At 63.9% G+C, this 13,329-nt stretch overlaps 2 protein-coding genes across 4 annotated transcripts; both read right to left on the reverse strand.

Annotated features, from left to right (window-relative positions):
• Positions 1 to 319: 319 nt before the first annotated feature.
• On the reverse strand, positions 320 to 9,353 carry SLC8A2 (solute carrier family 8 member A2). 3 transcript variants are annotated; one of them, XM_069774896.1, is made up of 8 exons: positions 9,229 to 9,353; positions 3,807 to 5,572; positions 3,079 to 3,182; positions 2,941 to 2,958; positions 2,277 to 2,398; positions 2,076 to 2,175; positions 1,361 to 1,636; positions 320 to 722 (listed from the first exon to the last, which is right to left on the reverse strand). In XM_069774896.1, exons 1-8 carry the CDS (start codon positions 9,280 to 9,282, stop codon positions 346 to 348), a joined length of 2,817 nt encoding a protein of 938 aa, XP_069630997.1. In that variant the 5' UTR covers positions 9,283 to 9,353; the 3' UTR covers positions 320 to 345. The 3 variants fall into 3 exon arrangements, with proteins under 3 accessions (XP_069630997.1, XP_069630996.1, XP_069630998.1); XM_069774895.1 differs by having other exon boundaries at positions 2,277 to 2,401; XM_069774897.1 differs by lacking the exon at positions 9,229 to 9,353 and adding an exon at positions 8,375 to 8,469 and having other exon boundaries at positions 2,277 to 2,401.
• A 317-nt stretch (positions 9,354 to 9,670) lies between these two features.
• KPTN (kaptin, actin binding protein) lies at positions 9,671 to 13,051 on the reverse strand. Its single transcript, XM_069774898.1, is given in 12 exon segments — positions 9,671 to 9,891; positions 9,972 to 10,145; positions 10,242 to 10,377; positions 10,450 to 10,519; positions 10,705 to 10,787; positions 11,135 to 11,245; positions 11,346 to 11,419; positions 11,815 to 11,890; positions 11,984 to 12,038; positions 12,144 to 12,228; positions 12,292 to 12,374; positions 12,789 to 13,051. Coding segments are annotated over 12 exon segments (1,245 nt in total). The 5' UTR covers positions 12,994 to 13,051; the 3' UTR covers positions 9,671 to 9,798.
• Positions 13,052 to 13,329: the final 278 nt, after the last annotated feature.

Raw genomic sequence — 13,329 nt, forward strand, 5'->3', positions numbered from 1 at the left:
GACATGGGGGATGGCAGGAAGACCCTAAGGGGACACAGATGCCAGGAGAACCCCAAGGGGACATGGGGACCTTCTGGGGACATGGGGATGGCAGGAAGACCCCAAGGGGACACAGAGATGCCATGAGAACCCCAAGGGGATGTGGGGACCCTCTGGGGACATGGGGGTGTCAGGAGGACCCCAAGGGGACATGGGTACATGGACCCCACGGGGATGCGGTGATGCCGGACGGCCCCTGTGGGGATGCAGCTCCCCGGGAGGACCCAATCCCCTTTCCCCCCCCCCCCCCACTGTGGGGTGACGCCAGGCGGTCCCCGTCTCCACCGACCCGTCCCCCGTCCGCTCTCAGAAGCCCTTGATGTGGCAGTAGGCTTCCAGGCTGGCGAAGAGGATGTAGAGGAGCCAGAGGCCGAGGAAGAGGCCAGCGGTGAGGAGTTTGGGGGTGCGGGGTCCCCCCAGCTCGCCCCCAATGTGGGGCCGTCGGCGGTACATGAGGACGCTGATGCAGACAAAGGCGAAGATGGTGAAGAGGGTGACGGAGAAGGCCAAGGTGCCCGTCTGCACCTCGAAGTCCCGGCCCTGTGCCGCCCAGTAAATGGCGGCCACCGACCAGGCGACGCCGAGCCCCAGGAAGACGTTGACGGCGTTGGAGCCCGTCACATTGCCAATGGAGGCATCTGCGCACTGGTCCTGCAGCGCGGCCACCTTGCTGGCAAAGGTGTCTGCGGGGACGTGGGGTGGGCATGGGGAGATGGTGGGGGGGGGATGGGGACACAGGGTGGGCATGGGAACATGATGTGGGCATGGGGACACAGGGATGTGGGGACGCAAGGACATGGGGACACAGGGTGGGCATGGGAACATGATGTGGGCATGGGGACACAGGGATGTGGGGACGCAAGGACATGGGGACACAGCATGGGCATGGGGACGCGAGGACACAGGGTGGGCATGGGGATGTGGGGACACAGGGTGGGCATGGGGACATGATGTGGGCATGAGGACATGGGGACACAGGGACATGGGGTGGGCATGGGGACGTGGGGACACGGCATGGGCATGGGGACATGTGCATGGGGACATGAGGTGGGCATGGGGACACGGGGACATGATGGGGGCAACAGGGACAGGGACACAGCATGGGGACACAGTCATGCAGGGACAAGGGGACACAGGCAGAAGAAGATGGCAATGGGCATGGGTGCATGGGGACCTGTGCCCCATCACCACGTCCCTTCCCGGGTACCCGCAGCCCCATCCCCTCTGCCTGCACCCCATCCCCCCCATCCCCTCTCCCCTGTCCCCCCCTCTCATCACCCTGTCCCCTCTCCCCATCCCTGTCCCATCCCCTGTCCCGCACCAGGGATGGACGTGCCGAGGGCCACGAAGACAACAGCGTTGACGGAGTCCTTGAGGCCGACGGTGCAGCCAAAGTGGGCGGCCAGGTCGCCGATGAGGGCGGTGAGGATGCCGATGAGGAGGATGGAGACACCGAAGCAGGCCCAGCCGTTGCAGTACTCGGTGGGGGGCACACAGGCGAAGAGAACCTTCCAGAAGACCGTCAGGAAGTGCATCACGTAGTCGAAGCAGGAGGGCAGCCGCTCCTCCCGCCCATCCTCCTCCTCCTCCTCCTCGCCTGCCGAGGAAGGTCACCGTCAGCCCAATGCAGGGAGGGGGGGCATGGCCCCAGAGCTGCCCAGCCCCAGGGTGCTTGGTCCTGGGGCGGTGGCCCCAGGGTGGTGGCCCCAGCGTGGTGTCCCAAGGGTGCTTGTCCCCAGGGTGGTGGCCCCAAGGTGCTTGGTCCCAGGGTGCTCGTCCCCAGGATGGTGGCCCCAAGGGTGCACGGTCCCAGGGTGCTTGTTGCCAGCATGTACGACCCCAGGGACATGTGTCCCCAAGCATGGACGACCCCCGAGCCGGCCATCCCCAGGCTGCGTGCCCTTAGGGTTGCTTGTCCCCAGAGCAGCATCCCCACGGCTGAGCATCCCCATGGCCATTTGTCCCTGGGGCTGGATGTCCCCACGGCAGCGTGGCGAGGCCAGGGGGACCCTAGGGATGGCAGGCAGGGGTCCCACCTGCGCTGACAGTGATGGCTTCCAGGAACTGCTCCCGCCAGGAGTGCGTCCCAATCACCATGGCCAGGTTGGTCTTCTTGATCAGCTTGTCCACCGTGTTCTGCGGGGATTTGGGGGGGTGAGGATGGGCCGGGTTCCCTCCCTGTGTCCCCCAGCCCCTCCGTCCCCTCATCCCCCTGTCCCCTGTCCCCCCCTTGTCACCTTGAAGTCATAGGACTCCTCGATGATGACCTCCAGCTTGCAGTTTTCCCCCAGGATGGGTTTGCCCATCTCGGCGATGCGCCGAGCCTCCTCTTCCTCGGCGGAGAGCTTCCGGTCACCGTCTGCTGCGGGGACACGGTGTGGGGACACGGCATGGGGACAGAACGTGGGGTGTGGGGACACGGCATGGGGACATGGCGTGGGGACACAGTGTGGGGACATGGCATGGGTGTGGGGACACAGAATGGGGACATGCAGGAACATAGCATGGGGATATGGAGTGGGGACACAGCACGGGGACACAGCATGGACATGGGGACATGGGGGGACATGGCATGGACATGGGGACACAGAATGGGGACATGGGGTGACATGGAATGGGGACACAGTGTGGGGACATGGCATGGGGACACAATGTGGGGTGTGGGGACATGGCATGGTCATGGGGACACAGCACGGGGACACAATGTGGGGTGTGGGGACATGGCATGGTCATGGGGACATGGCATTGGCATGGGGACACAACATAGACATGGAATGGGAACATGGCATGGTGTCACAGTAGGTGGCACATGGCACAGGGATGTGGCACAGGACATGGGGACAGCAGGATCCAGCCTCCCGCCAGCATCTGGCCGAGGAGGATGATGATGAAGGCTCCTACCTTGGGTGAGCAGGAGGGCTGCGGAGAGGGGAGAGGGAAGGCGGTGAGACAGCACCAGGGCTCAGCCCCCCCAGGAACCCCAGCAGCCAGCTGCCCTGCCCTGGCCCCACCCTGGCCCCACCCCAGCCCCACCCGTACCTGAGATGCCCCGTTTGAGCCAGCGCGGTTGCCCCAGCTCGATGAAGAAGTTGTCCTTCTTCTCGTACTCTTCGTCATCCACGATCTTCACCTGCAGTGTCTTCCTGGGGACAGGGGGGACGTGGCACCATCACCGCCATGCCCAGGGGGACCCACGATGCCCCGGGGGGGGGGGGGGTTGAGGGGGTGCGGGAGCCGGCCACATCCATCCCCTTTCTGCCCCATGGGACCCATGCGGAGGGGCTGGTCCCCAGTGTGGGGTGGCAAGGCCCAACCAGAGCCCACTCTGTCCATCTGTCCATCCGTCCATCTCGCCATCCATCTGTCCATCCGTCCATCCATCTGTCCATCCATCTGTCCATCCATCCATCAGTCCGTCCATCCGTCCATCCATCTGTCCATCTGTCTGTCCATCCATCAGTCTGTCCATCTCTCCATCCATCCCTCCATCCCCCCCCGTGCTCCCCCCTCCCCCCCCCGGGGCGGGGATGGGGGTTTATTACTGCAATTAACACGCTAATGAAGGCCCCCTGCCATGCTGCTGGGGGTGGGGCCCCAATTTAATGTGGGGGTGACGGGGGGGGGCGTGCAAGGGGTGGGCACCCATGCCAGAGGGTCATGCACCGGGGTGCCCGTCCCGGTGTCCCCAGGGGTGATGCAGGGCGGCTCCCCAACTGCCAGTGTCCCCCTCCCTCCATCGCCATCCCCTGGGGGTGCTGGTATCTCACGCGGTCTCGTCGTTCTTGAACTCCAGCTCCCCACAGGCATCCTCGTAATGGACGCCGCCGCCGCGGGCCGTGCCCTCCACCGTGCGGTAGGGCAGGAGGACGGTGCCACGGGCACCCGAGCTGCGGACCACCTTCACCTCCACCGTCCCCTGGCACTCGCTGACGTGCAGCAACCGATCCTGGAAGGTGAAGATGCCGGCGTGGTCGTCGTCCAAGATGGTGACGGTAGCTACCAAAGGAGCCACCAACCGACCCTTGGGGTGCTCGGCCGAATCAGTCTCAAACATCCCCTCAGCATCGCCCACCCGAAGGTTGAGGAGGCGGACGAAGAAGTGCTCGTCCTCCTCGAAGATGTCATCGTCGATGATGCCGATCTTCAGCTCCTTCTGGGTCTCCCCCGGCTTGAAGATCAGCGTCCCCTCACTGTACTCGTAGTCAGAGCCCGCCTTTGCCGAGCCATCCTCCGTCTTGTAGTCGACGTAGAAGGTGTGGTTGGCTTCGGCGCCATGTTGGCAAGCCACCGAGAGCGTCACTGAGCCGCAGTTCTCCAGGCAGTGGTAAAGGCACGGCTCAAAGAAGATACGGCTGCAGGTCTCCTCTTCGGTGTCTGAGGGCACCTCCAGGAGTGTGGAGGACCTCTTGGAGAACTCAGCCACATGTTTCTTGAGGATGTTGCCGGCACCAGTCATCATACGGGTGGCCTGGATGCGGTAGAAAGCTCGGCTCTTCTGCTGGTGGAGCAGGGCGTAGTAGTTGGCCATCTCCACCAGCTGCTCCAACTCCTTCTCAGGGTGCTTCTGCTTGAGGTCCTTCAAGATCTGGATGACTTCCCGGCGGCTCTCGTCCAGCTCCTTCTCCTCTGGCGTGGGGGTGGGCAGGGCAGGTGATGCAGTGATGCCGGTGCCTTCAGCTTCATGGCACTCAGGGACCGGGAAGCCACCGTCCATCTCGATGCCCTTGGGGAGCTCACCCTCCGTGCCAATGATGATGCCGCTGAGGGGGTCGGCGCGGTAGCGCTTGTAGACGTACTTGTAGAAGAGGAGCCGCTTGTCAGCAGCCCAGGCGAAGACCACGCAGACGGGGAAGAAGATGAGGGTGAGGAGGGCTTCCCAGACCTGCACCACCCCAGGGGAGATGACGGCCAGGATCAGGTAGAGCCAGATGTAGGCGAAGATGCTCCAGGAGGCTGTGACGAAGAAGACCCTCAAGTGCTTGATCTTGCGGCTCTCGCCGCTGGGGATGACGTAGACGCAGACGGCGATGACCACGAACATGTTGAAGGCCGCGCTGCCCACAATGGTGCCGGGTCCCAACTCACCCGCTTGGAAGTTGTGGCCGCAGACCTCGATGACAGAGAGGAGGATCTCGGGGGCCGAGGAGCCCAGTGCCATCAGGGTGAGGTTGGAGACCGTCTCATTCCAGATGCGGACAGTGCCGATGCTGGTCTCCCCGTTGGCCTTGGTGACGGTGATCTCCTTCTCCTTGGAGGTGATGACCTCGATGGAGGCCATGAAGCGGTCAGCGATGATGGAGACGCCCAGGAACATGTACATCATGGCCACAAAGTAGACGATGGCACGGGCCGCCTTGTCGCCGAAGGAGGGGTTGTCGGGTTGCCAGACAGGCAGCAGGATGCCGGGCTGGCAGCGGTTGGAGCCCTGGCACGTCCCGTTGGCTTCAGCTGCTGGCTCAGGAGCGCAGAGCTCGGCCAGCAGCAGCACGGCCACCAGCACCACCCTCCGCACCGCCATCCCACCAGCTCCCACCTGCGGGTGAGAGGGGGGCTCAGTGCCGGGCCAGGGAATCCTCGTTAAAGGCGGGGGGGTGCATGAGCTCGTTAGTGCTGGCGAGACAGAAAGCGCCATCGATCCCCCTCTGCCACCCCGGCACCGGCTCTGCACCAAAGCACCTCTGGGGACCACGGCCATGGGGTGATGCTCAGCCGTGGGGCTGGGGACCGTGGTAATGGGGTGATGCTCAGCAGTGAGGCTGGAGACCACAGCCATGGGGCAATGCTCGACTGTGGGGCTGGGGATGTCGGTGCCCCAGCAGAGCAGGCGAGGGGGTTTGTGGGGTGCGTGGGCACTCCCAGGCTCCACCCTGGCAACTGCATTGTTCCCATGGCAACAGAGGATGGGAACGGCTATAAAAAGGGTGATGGAGAGGGAATGGAGACCCAAAACGGCCACCCCCTCGATGCCTCCCGCCGGCCCCATGGCACTGCTGCCCTCTGCCCCACAGGGGGGAACGGTGACAATGGCGATGGGGAGGTGAGCCCAGCCAGGGCGGCAGAGGCGGTTGGGCCCCACAGCTCAGTGGGGAGCAGGGGTGGCAGGGGGCCAGTGTGGGTCCCCAGCGGTTGCCATCCCCCCGCGTGGGGCCATGGGGCACCAGCTCACCCCAGGCCGGCGACAGCGATGGTGCTGAGTGGGTGCAGACGTGCAGCAGCAGAGCTGGAGTGGGCCTGGTGTGCTGCCCCACTGCACCAGCTCCATTGCACTGCCCCATTGCACTGTCCCATTGCACCTTCCCCTCCCCCAGTCCCACCGGGACATTGGAGCCAGACACAGCCCCAGGACAGGTCCCAGCCCGCCGGCATCGCCAGTTCTGCCGGAGCCGGATCCAGCCCCAGGTGGGGCAGAGCACAAAGCCACACCAAAACCCCCAAATCTGGGGCCGGATCCGGAACCACCCGGGGAAGGGGGGGGCAGCGGGGAGTGAAGCTGCCCCCAACCCGTGCCCTCTTGGGGCAGGGGAGCCACTGTCTCCCTTCCCAACACAAACATGGCTGTAATTAATTTAATAGCCTCATTACCAGCGGCTGGGTGAAACATCAATTAAACTGTCCGGGAGGTTTATTTTGTGGGAAAAGCAACAACGTGACTCTTGGAGCAGGTTTTTTTTTTTTTTCCCCGTCTGGAGCGACAGGCTCCGAGCAGATGAGAAATCTCCCAGCAAAGGGTTCGTGCCGCAGGGTCACCAGGACCCGGTTGGGGTCTGTCCCCATCCCCGTCCCAGCCTGGATTTCCCGGGGCTCTAGCTGGGCAGTGTTTGCCCTTCCCAAGGGATTTGTACCCAGAATAAGCCTCCACCAGCACCCCAAGCATCCCTCGTTTTGTGGGGTGATCCCCGTCCCCCTCCCAGCAAAGCCTTTGCTGGCAACGGTTGGCTGCAAATGTTGAATTTGGGTTTAAAAACATGCTTTTGGGAGTACGACAGGAAAACTTCCCCGAGTATTTCCAGCCCCCGACGCTGAGACCCCCGCGGCCACAACGGGAACCCCCTGAGATGATGCAAGGGCCGGAGGCCACAGAACTGGGAATTAAAACTGGATTTGGGGAGGAAAAAAAAATCCCAACCCGGAATTGGGGAGATGCTCTGCGGTCACTGGAGAAGGAATGCAAAGATGAAGGTGTCAAGGAAGAGGAGGATGAAGAGTGAAAGGGGAAAAGAAGCACTACAGAAGCAGCTGGTTTTGGAGGAGCATCCTTATGGGAATGGATGGACCGAGCTCAGGGATCCCCTGCCCCCCCCCCGATCCTCCATCCCTGGGGATCCCCCCCTGGAATGGGATGGAGCTGCTGATTCCCTTCCAGAACAATCCAAGTGCATCCCCCCAAAGGGGGACCCCAATTCCCAGGAAAATCAGGGATGGAAAGGGGACATGCGAGAAGCCTGGCCCAAAAATTTCCGGTTTTTTTCCCCATTTTTTTCTCCCACCCCTTGCGCTCCCGCCCGAGCCCCCCCCCCCGGCCCTGCTTAAGCAGGGCTGGGGGGGGGCTAGGGCGGGAGCGCATGGGGAGGGGAGGGTGGTGGGATGTATCCATATCCCACTGGTCTTTTCCCAATGCATCCCATGTCCCAGTTTTTTTTGGGCTTTAATCATCATGTTTTATATCCAGAGCTCTCCAACATCGTCAGGATTGGGAAATGGGGGGGGGGGGAGGAAAAAAGGCTTTACGATACAGTAAATCCTTTTCTGAGTCGGATTCTCCACTGGATAATTGCCCGCTGGGAGCGGAGGCGGCTGATGGAACCAGTGGTGTGTTGTCCCCCCCAAAAAAAAGAGATTTTGGGGGAAATTTGGGGGTTGCCCCCCCAAAAAAAAAACCCAAACCACCTGTTTCTATGGATAAGAACTCAGCGGGGTTTTTTTTTTAACACTCGTTGGCTGGGATTAGGGAATACGAAGTGAGTGACACCCCCCCCGCCCCCCCGATGCGCTCCCACCATTACGTCCACCAAAACCTTCATTTCCCCCCCCAAAAATGGTGGTGAATTATCTATGGGGGGGTGGGTGTGTGTGTCCCTGTGCTCTGGCGGCTTGGGGGGGTCCTGGAGGAGGAGAATGACCCCAGAAAGGGGGGGGGACACACGACATGACACTGCTCTGGGCAGGGGAAATTGAGGAGGGGGGGGATCCCCGCTTATGGGGGGGGGGGCGGTTGGGGGGTCCCGGGGCACCCCCCGGGCTGAGCGGAATCCTCAGGTGGAGGGGAATGAAAGGGGGGGGGGGTGGGGAATCCCGGGATAAGGGGGGACCCCCCCGGATCCCCCCCGGCTCCTACCTGGGATGCGGCTCCGCTCCGTGCCCCCCCCGAGCCGCCGCCGGCTCCGCTCCGCCACCGCCGCGAGTTACTTCTCCATGGCGATGCCGGGCGGGGGGGGGGGGGGCGGAGCACGGAGGGGGGGAGCCCCCGCACCGGGCAGCAGCAACGAGGGGTGCAGGGAGAGGGACCCCCGGGACCCCCCACCAGGATCCCCGAGCCCCTCTCAGGACCCCCCCGACACCCCCTCTAGGACCCCCAACACCCCCCTGGGACCCCCGCGACCCCCCCGGGACCCTCAATACCCCTTCCGAGACTCCCGACCCCCCCCGGGGCCACCGGGACCCCCCCGGTCCCTCCTCGTCGTTCAGCACCGGGGAGCGGACAGCTCCACCGGCCGCTGCTCAGCGCCGTGCCCGGACCCCGCCCCGGGACCGACCCCCCCCCCCAACCCCGGCCGTGCCTCAGTTTCCCCTTCCTGGCAGGGCAGCCGGGTCCCTGGGGCTTGTACGACGTTCCCTGTGGCGAGGAGATGGGGGGGCCCCCCGGTCACCCACACCCATTGGGGGGGATCCCCAAGGAGCTGGGGGTCCCCTCGGTCACCCACACCCGTTGGGGGGGTCCCCAAGGAGCTGGGGGTCCACCAGTCACACGAACCCATTGGGGGGCAGGGCCCCAAGGAGCAAGGGTCGGGGGGGGGGGGGGTGTCCTCTGGCCATGCACACCCATGAAGCTGGGGACACCTGCCCAAGGAACAGCGGGTCCCCAAAAAGCCAGGGGGGTCCCCAGCCCCACGCCCCCCCCCCCCCCAAAGAAGCCTGGGCCCCTGTCGCCCACAGGGCTGGGGGGTCTCACCCGGCCGCAGCCCCCGGCACCTGCTGGGACGAGTCACCCCTGATTCTCCGGACGCGGGGGGGGCTCTTCAGCATCACCCAAAGCCGGATTCCGGCTTCTCCAGCAACGGCTCTGCGCCGGCACCTCCCCACGCTCGGCCCTTCCCCAGTTCTGGCACAATTAGCGCAGGAACCAGATGCGATCGCGCTGCAGCGAGGAGGGGAGGCGACTGGCATGGAGGCTGCCGGCACGGAGGTTGGAAGCTGCCAGCACGCCACCAACAATGGGCAGTGGGTGCCGGAGGTGTGCCAAGGGTCTGATCCCCAAAAAACAAGGTGTTTGGTGACAGGTCTGGGGTCCCCCTCTGCCGTCCCCACCCAGTGGTTTGGCCACCGGCCATGTCCCATCCACCCCCCCAGTGCCAGAGGAGCTTTCCTGGCCCCCACTGGTGTTCACCAGAGAAGCCAGGGCTGGCAGTGGGACGCCGGGCACACATTTATTGGCCGGGGGGGGTGCGACAGGTTAGGATACATCCAAGCTGGCAGCAGTCTCGCCACCGTCGAGGCTGGGGAATACCAGCATCGTCTTCGGCATCCTCTTTCACAGCTGGGTCACTCAACCACCACCCCGCACCAGGCTCGGTGCTCCGCTTCCACCCGAAGCCGCTCCAGGATGCACCGGGCCATTGGTTCCAGGCTGTGCTGCTGTTGGGGAGATGTGGGGTGAAGCCCGTGGGGGGTAACCAGACACGGAATCACCATCACCATGACGCAGTGACACTCACCTGCAGGACGTGGATCCCCTTCAGACAGACGACGGCCAACTCGCAGAGCCCATTGGCGGTCAGGTTGGTGTAGAGCATGGAAAGCAGCGGGCTGGGGAAGCGCCACGTCCAAAGGAGCCGGAATTTGCTGGGCGGATTCCCTGTGGCGCTGGTATATTTGTAACAGAGGAGCTCCTGCGGCAGCAGAGAGAGGATGCGAGGAAGTTGGGTTGGGGGGGGTCTATGCCAGCAGGGCGGTTGCGCGGCCCACTGGCTTACGGCATCACCCACCTGCCCATAAGTGCCGAGGAAGATCTCGCAGGTGCCGTCAAAGTCAACATCGGTCACCAGCGCACAGAGGACGCTGTCGTACTGGTCACTAGCCAGTAAAATCAACTAGTTGCCCAGTCTGTTGGTTAAGATGTCCCTGGTTGGGGAGCGGTGCCGGGTGGTGAAGAGGAGTGAGGCAAGGGTCCTGTGCTGCGGTCCTGGCGCTCACCTGTACACCACAGAGAGCTCGATAGTCCTGGTGACGAGGACACTGTAGCCCTGCGTGGTGATGGCGTCACCTGGGAGAAGGAGAAGGCAGTGGGACAGGCGTCACCGGCTCCGAGGGGCTGCAGAGAGATTTGCTGGTGGCGGGGAGGGAAACCAGAGCTCCGGAGAGCCCGCGGTGCGGCAGCAGGCAAGGGATCAGTACCACGGTGCCGCATAGAACCAGCTGTCCCCATCCCCTTACCGTCCTGGGCTGTGCCAGCTCCCAGCTCCGACGGCAGCAGGAACACCAGGACCTTGGAGATGGGACCGTCCTGCTGGATACTCCGGCTCTGGAGCACTGCTGCAACAGAGAGCGGTTGCCGCCGTGATTCGCTGGCTGGGATGGGGCTCCCAGTCCCACTGACACCATCCTGCCTTCTCCCAGGGTGCAACCAGGAGCCAGGAAGGATCCAGCATTGGATCCAAGGACTGAAAGCGCACCCAACCCATTTTTCCAACGATCATCCACCCTCTCCCTTGAGCCCGTTAATCCCCCTCGGGTTGCCACGGGGCTAAACCAGATAAACCGTGCCGTAACAGTGCTGGGAACGATAAACCGTGCCATAGCAGCTGATTTAACAGCGCCGGGATCGTTAATTCCAGGCGGGAAAGGGGGAGACAACAGTCAATGCGGTAGCCGGTTCTCATCTCGACTGGCCTGGTCCACCCGAGCGACGTGGACGTAGCCACTCTGGCAACCGAAGGCAGTGATGCGCTGGCCGGCGCCGGGGATGTTGCAGACGTCGAGCCAGAGGACACTGCAGGGCGGGGGAGGGGAGCTGAGCCCCGGTTGGAGGGAGGGGTGGGGGGGCCGCAACCCCCCCCGAACCCCCCTGAAACCCATCGTCATTGTCATACTTGCTGGGCAGGTCCTGGAGCTCCAGGAAGAGGTGCTGGACCGGCTGCTCCTCAAACTGGTGCGAGCCTTCGTTCTGTTGGGGAGGGGAGAGTGGGGCTGGGCTGTGCTGGAGCAGGCGGGGGGGGAAATGGGGGGGAAAAGCGGGGAAAGTGAGGAAAGAAGTGGGGAAAGTGAGGGAAAAGAGGAAAAAGCAAAAAAAAGTGGGATAACTGAGAGAAAAAGCAGGAAAAGCAGAGAAAAAAGAGGGAAAGCGAGAGAAAAAGTGCAAAAAGTGAGGAAAAAAGCAGGAAAAGCGGGGGGAGTGGGAAAGGTGGGGAAAAAGGGGGGAAAGGAAAAAAGGGGGGAAGCGAGAAAAAAGTGGGAAAAGCAAGGAAAAAAGTGGGGAAGGCAAGAAAAAAGCTAGAAAAGTGAGGAAAACAGCAGGAAGACCAGTGGGAAAAGCGGGGTGACAGCAGGGGCTCTGCTCACCTCCTTGTAGAGGCGGATGGAGGGATTGTTCCTGCTCAGCAGAAAAACCGTCTTGTGTTCATCACCGATGCAGACCCTGCGAGGACGGAGGAGGGAGGGTGCCGGGGTGGGGGGTGCCGGGGCGGGGCTGCGGGGCATAGCAGGGTGTGGCAGGGGGTGGGGTATGCACTTGGTGTGGCAGAGCTGGAACAGGGTGAACTGGAGCTCCAGGTTGAGGCAACTCTCTGTGGGGGAGAGGGGAGCCCAGGGCCAAGGGCTGCACCGAGAGCCCCTGGCACCTGCTGTGTCCTCCTGGGGGGACCCAGAGCCCCGGGGGGGGACACACTTACGTGCCACAGAGTTGAGGTCGTACTCAGAGCCGGGCTTGTAGTCGCAGTAAATGTTGAGAAAGGGGCTGGCTTTGTCCCCGGAGTCCTGGGGGGGTGGCAGAGGGGGTGGGACCGGGACGGACTCCCCCCCACCACCACAGGGCCGTACCTTGATGAAGGTGATGCCGACGACGAGGCCGCACTGGGGGGGCAACTTTGGGAAGGAGTCAATGAAGACCATCTCGGCGTCAACTGTGGCGGCGGACCCTCAGGGGGGGCGGCCTCCCCCTCCCCCACAGCCCCCCAAGAGCCCCCAGGACCCCCAGGGGCCCCCACAGCCCCCCGGGACCCCGCACGGGCCTGTCCCCCCCAGGAGCCACCCAAACCCCTGCCCTTTGCCCTCTGCCCCCCTGTGACCCCTGACCCAGACTGTTCCCTATGCCCCTTGACCCCCATAACCCTGTCTCATATCCCCTCCTTGTGACCCCTGACCCCATAACCCTTCACTGTGACCCCTCATAACCATTCACCCCAACCCCTACAACCTCTCCCCTATAACCCCTGATCCCCTGTAAACCCTGACCCATAACCCCCATAGCCCGTCACCCTTGACCCCCATAACCCCTCCCCATCACCCACCTAACCCCTCCCCTCCGACCCCCGTACCCGGGATGTAGGTGAACTGCAGTTCCCTGGCCACAGGCCGCTGCCGTAGGTCGTGGTACCGGAAGTAAATCACCTTCCCCTTCAGCGCCGCCGCCAGCAGCCCGCCGGGCCCCTCCCCGCCCTCCAGAGCCCCCAGCCCGTACACGTTGCTCTGCGAGGCCAGCCGGCTGAAGCTGTCCTCCACCAGCGGGCACCGACCAGCCATGGCGGCACCGGCTACCGGCACCGCCGCGGACCGCCCCACCCCGCGAGGACCTTCCTCGGCCCGGCGCCGACGTGACGTCACCGCTGCGACGCCTCACGTCGGCGCCGCGCTCGCCCCAGTCGGCTGGGGGGGTGGGGGCGGCTCCGAGCCCTAGGGCGGGGCGTTCGCTGCTGCGTGGCTCCTCCCCGAGGCGGGGTATACGTTGGGACTCCGCCCTCTGGGAGGGCGGGGTGAACGGTGTTGCTCCGCCTCCGGGGCGGGCTGTGAGCTGTGACCCCGCCTCCGGGGCGGGGCGTTAGCGGGGGGGGGGGGAAGCCGAGGGGAGGCGCTGGGGCA

This window comes from Haliaeetus albicilla, chromosome W (genome assembly GCF_947461875.1).
Source record: "Haliaeetus albicilla chromosome W, bHalAlb1.1, whole genome shotgun sequence".
Classification (NCBI taxonomy): domain Eukaryota; kingdom Metazoa; phylum Chordata; class Aves; order Accipitriformes; family Accipitridae; genus Haliaeetus; species Haliaeetus albicilla.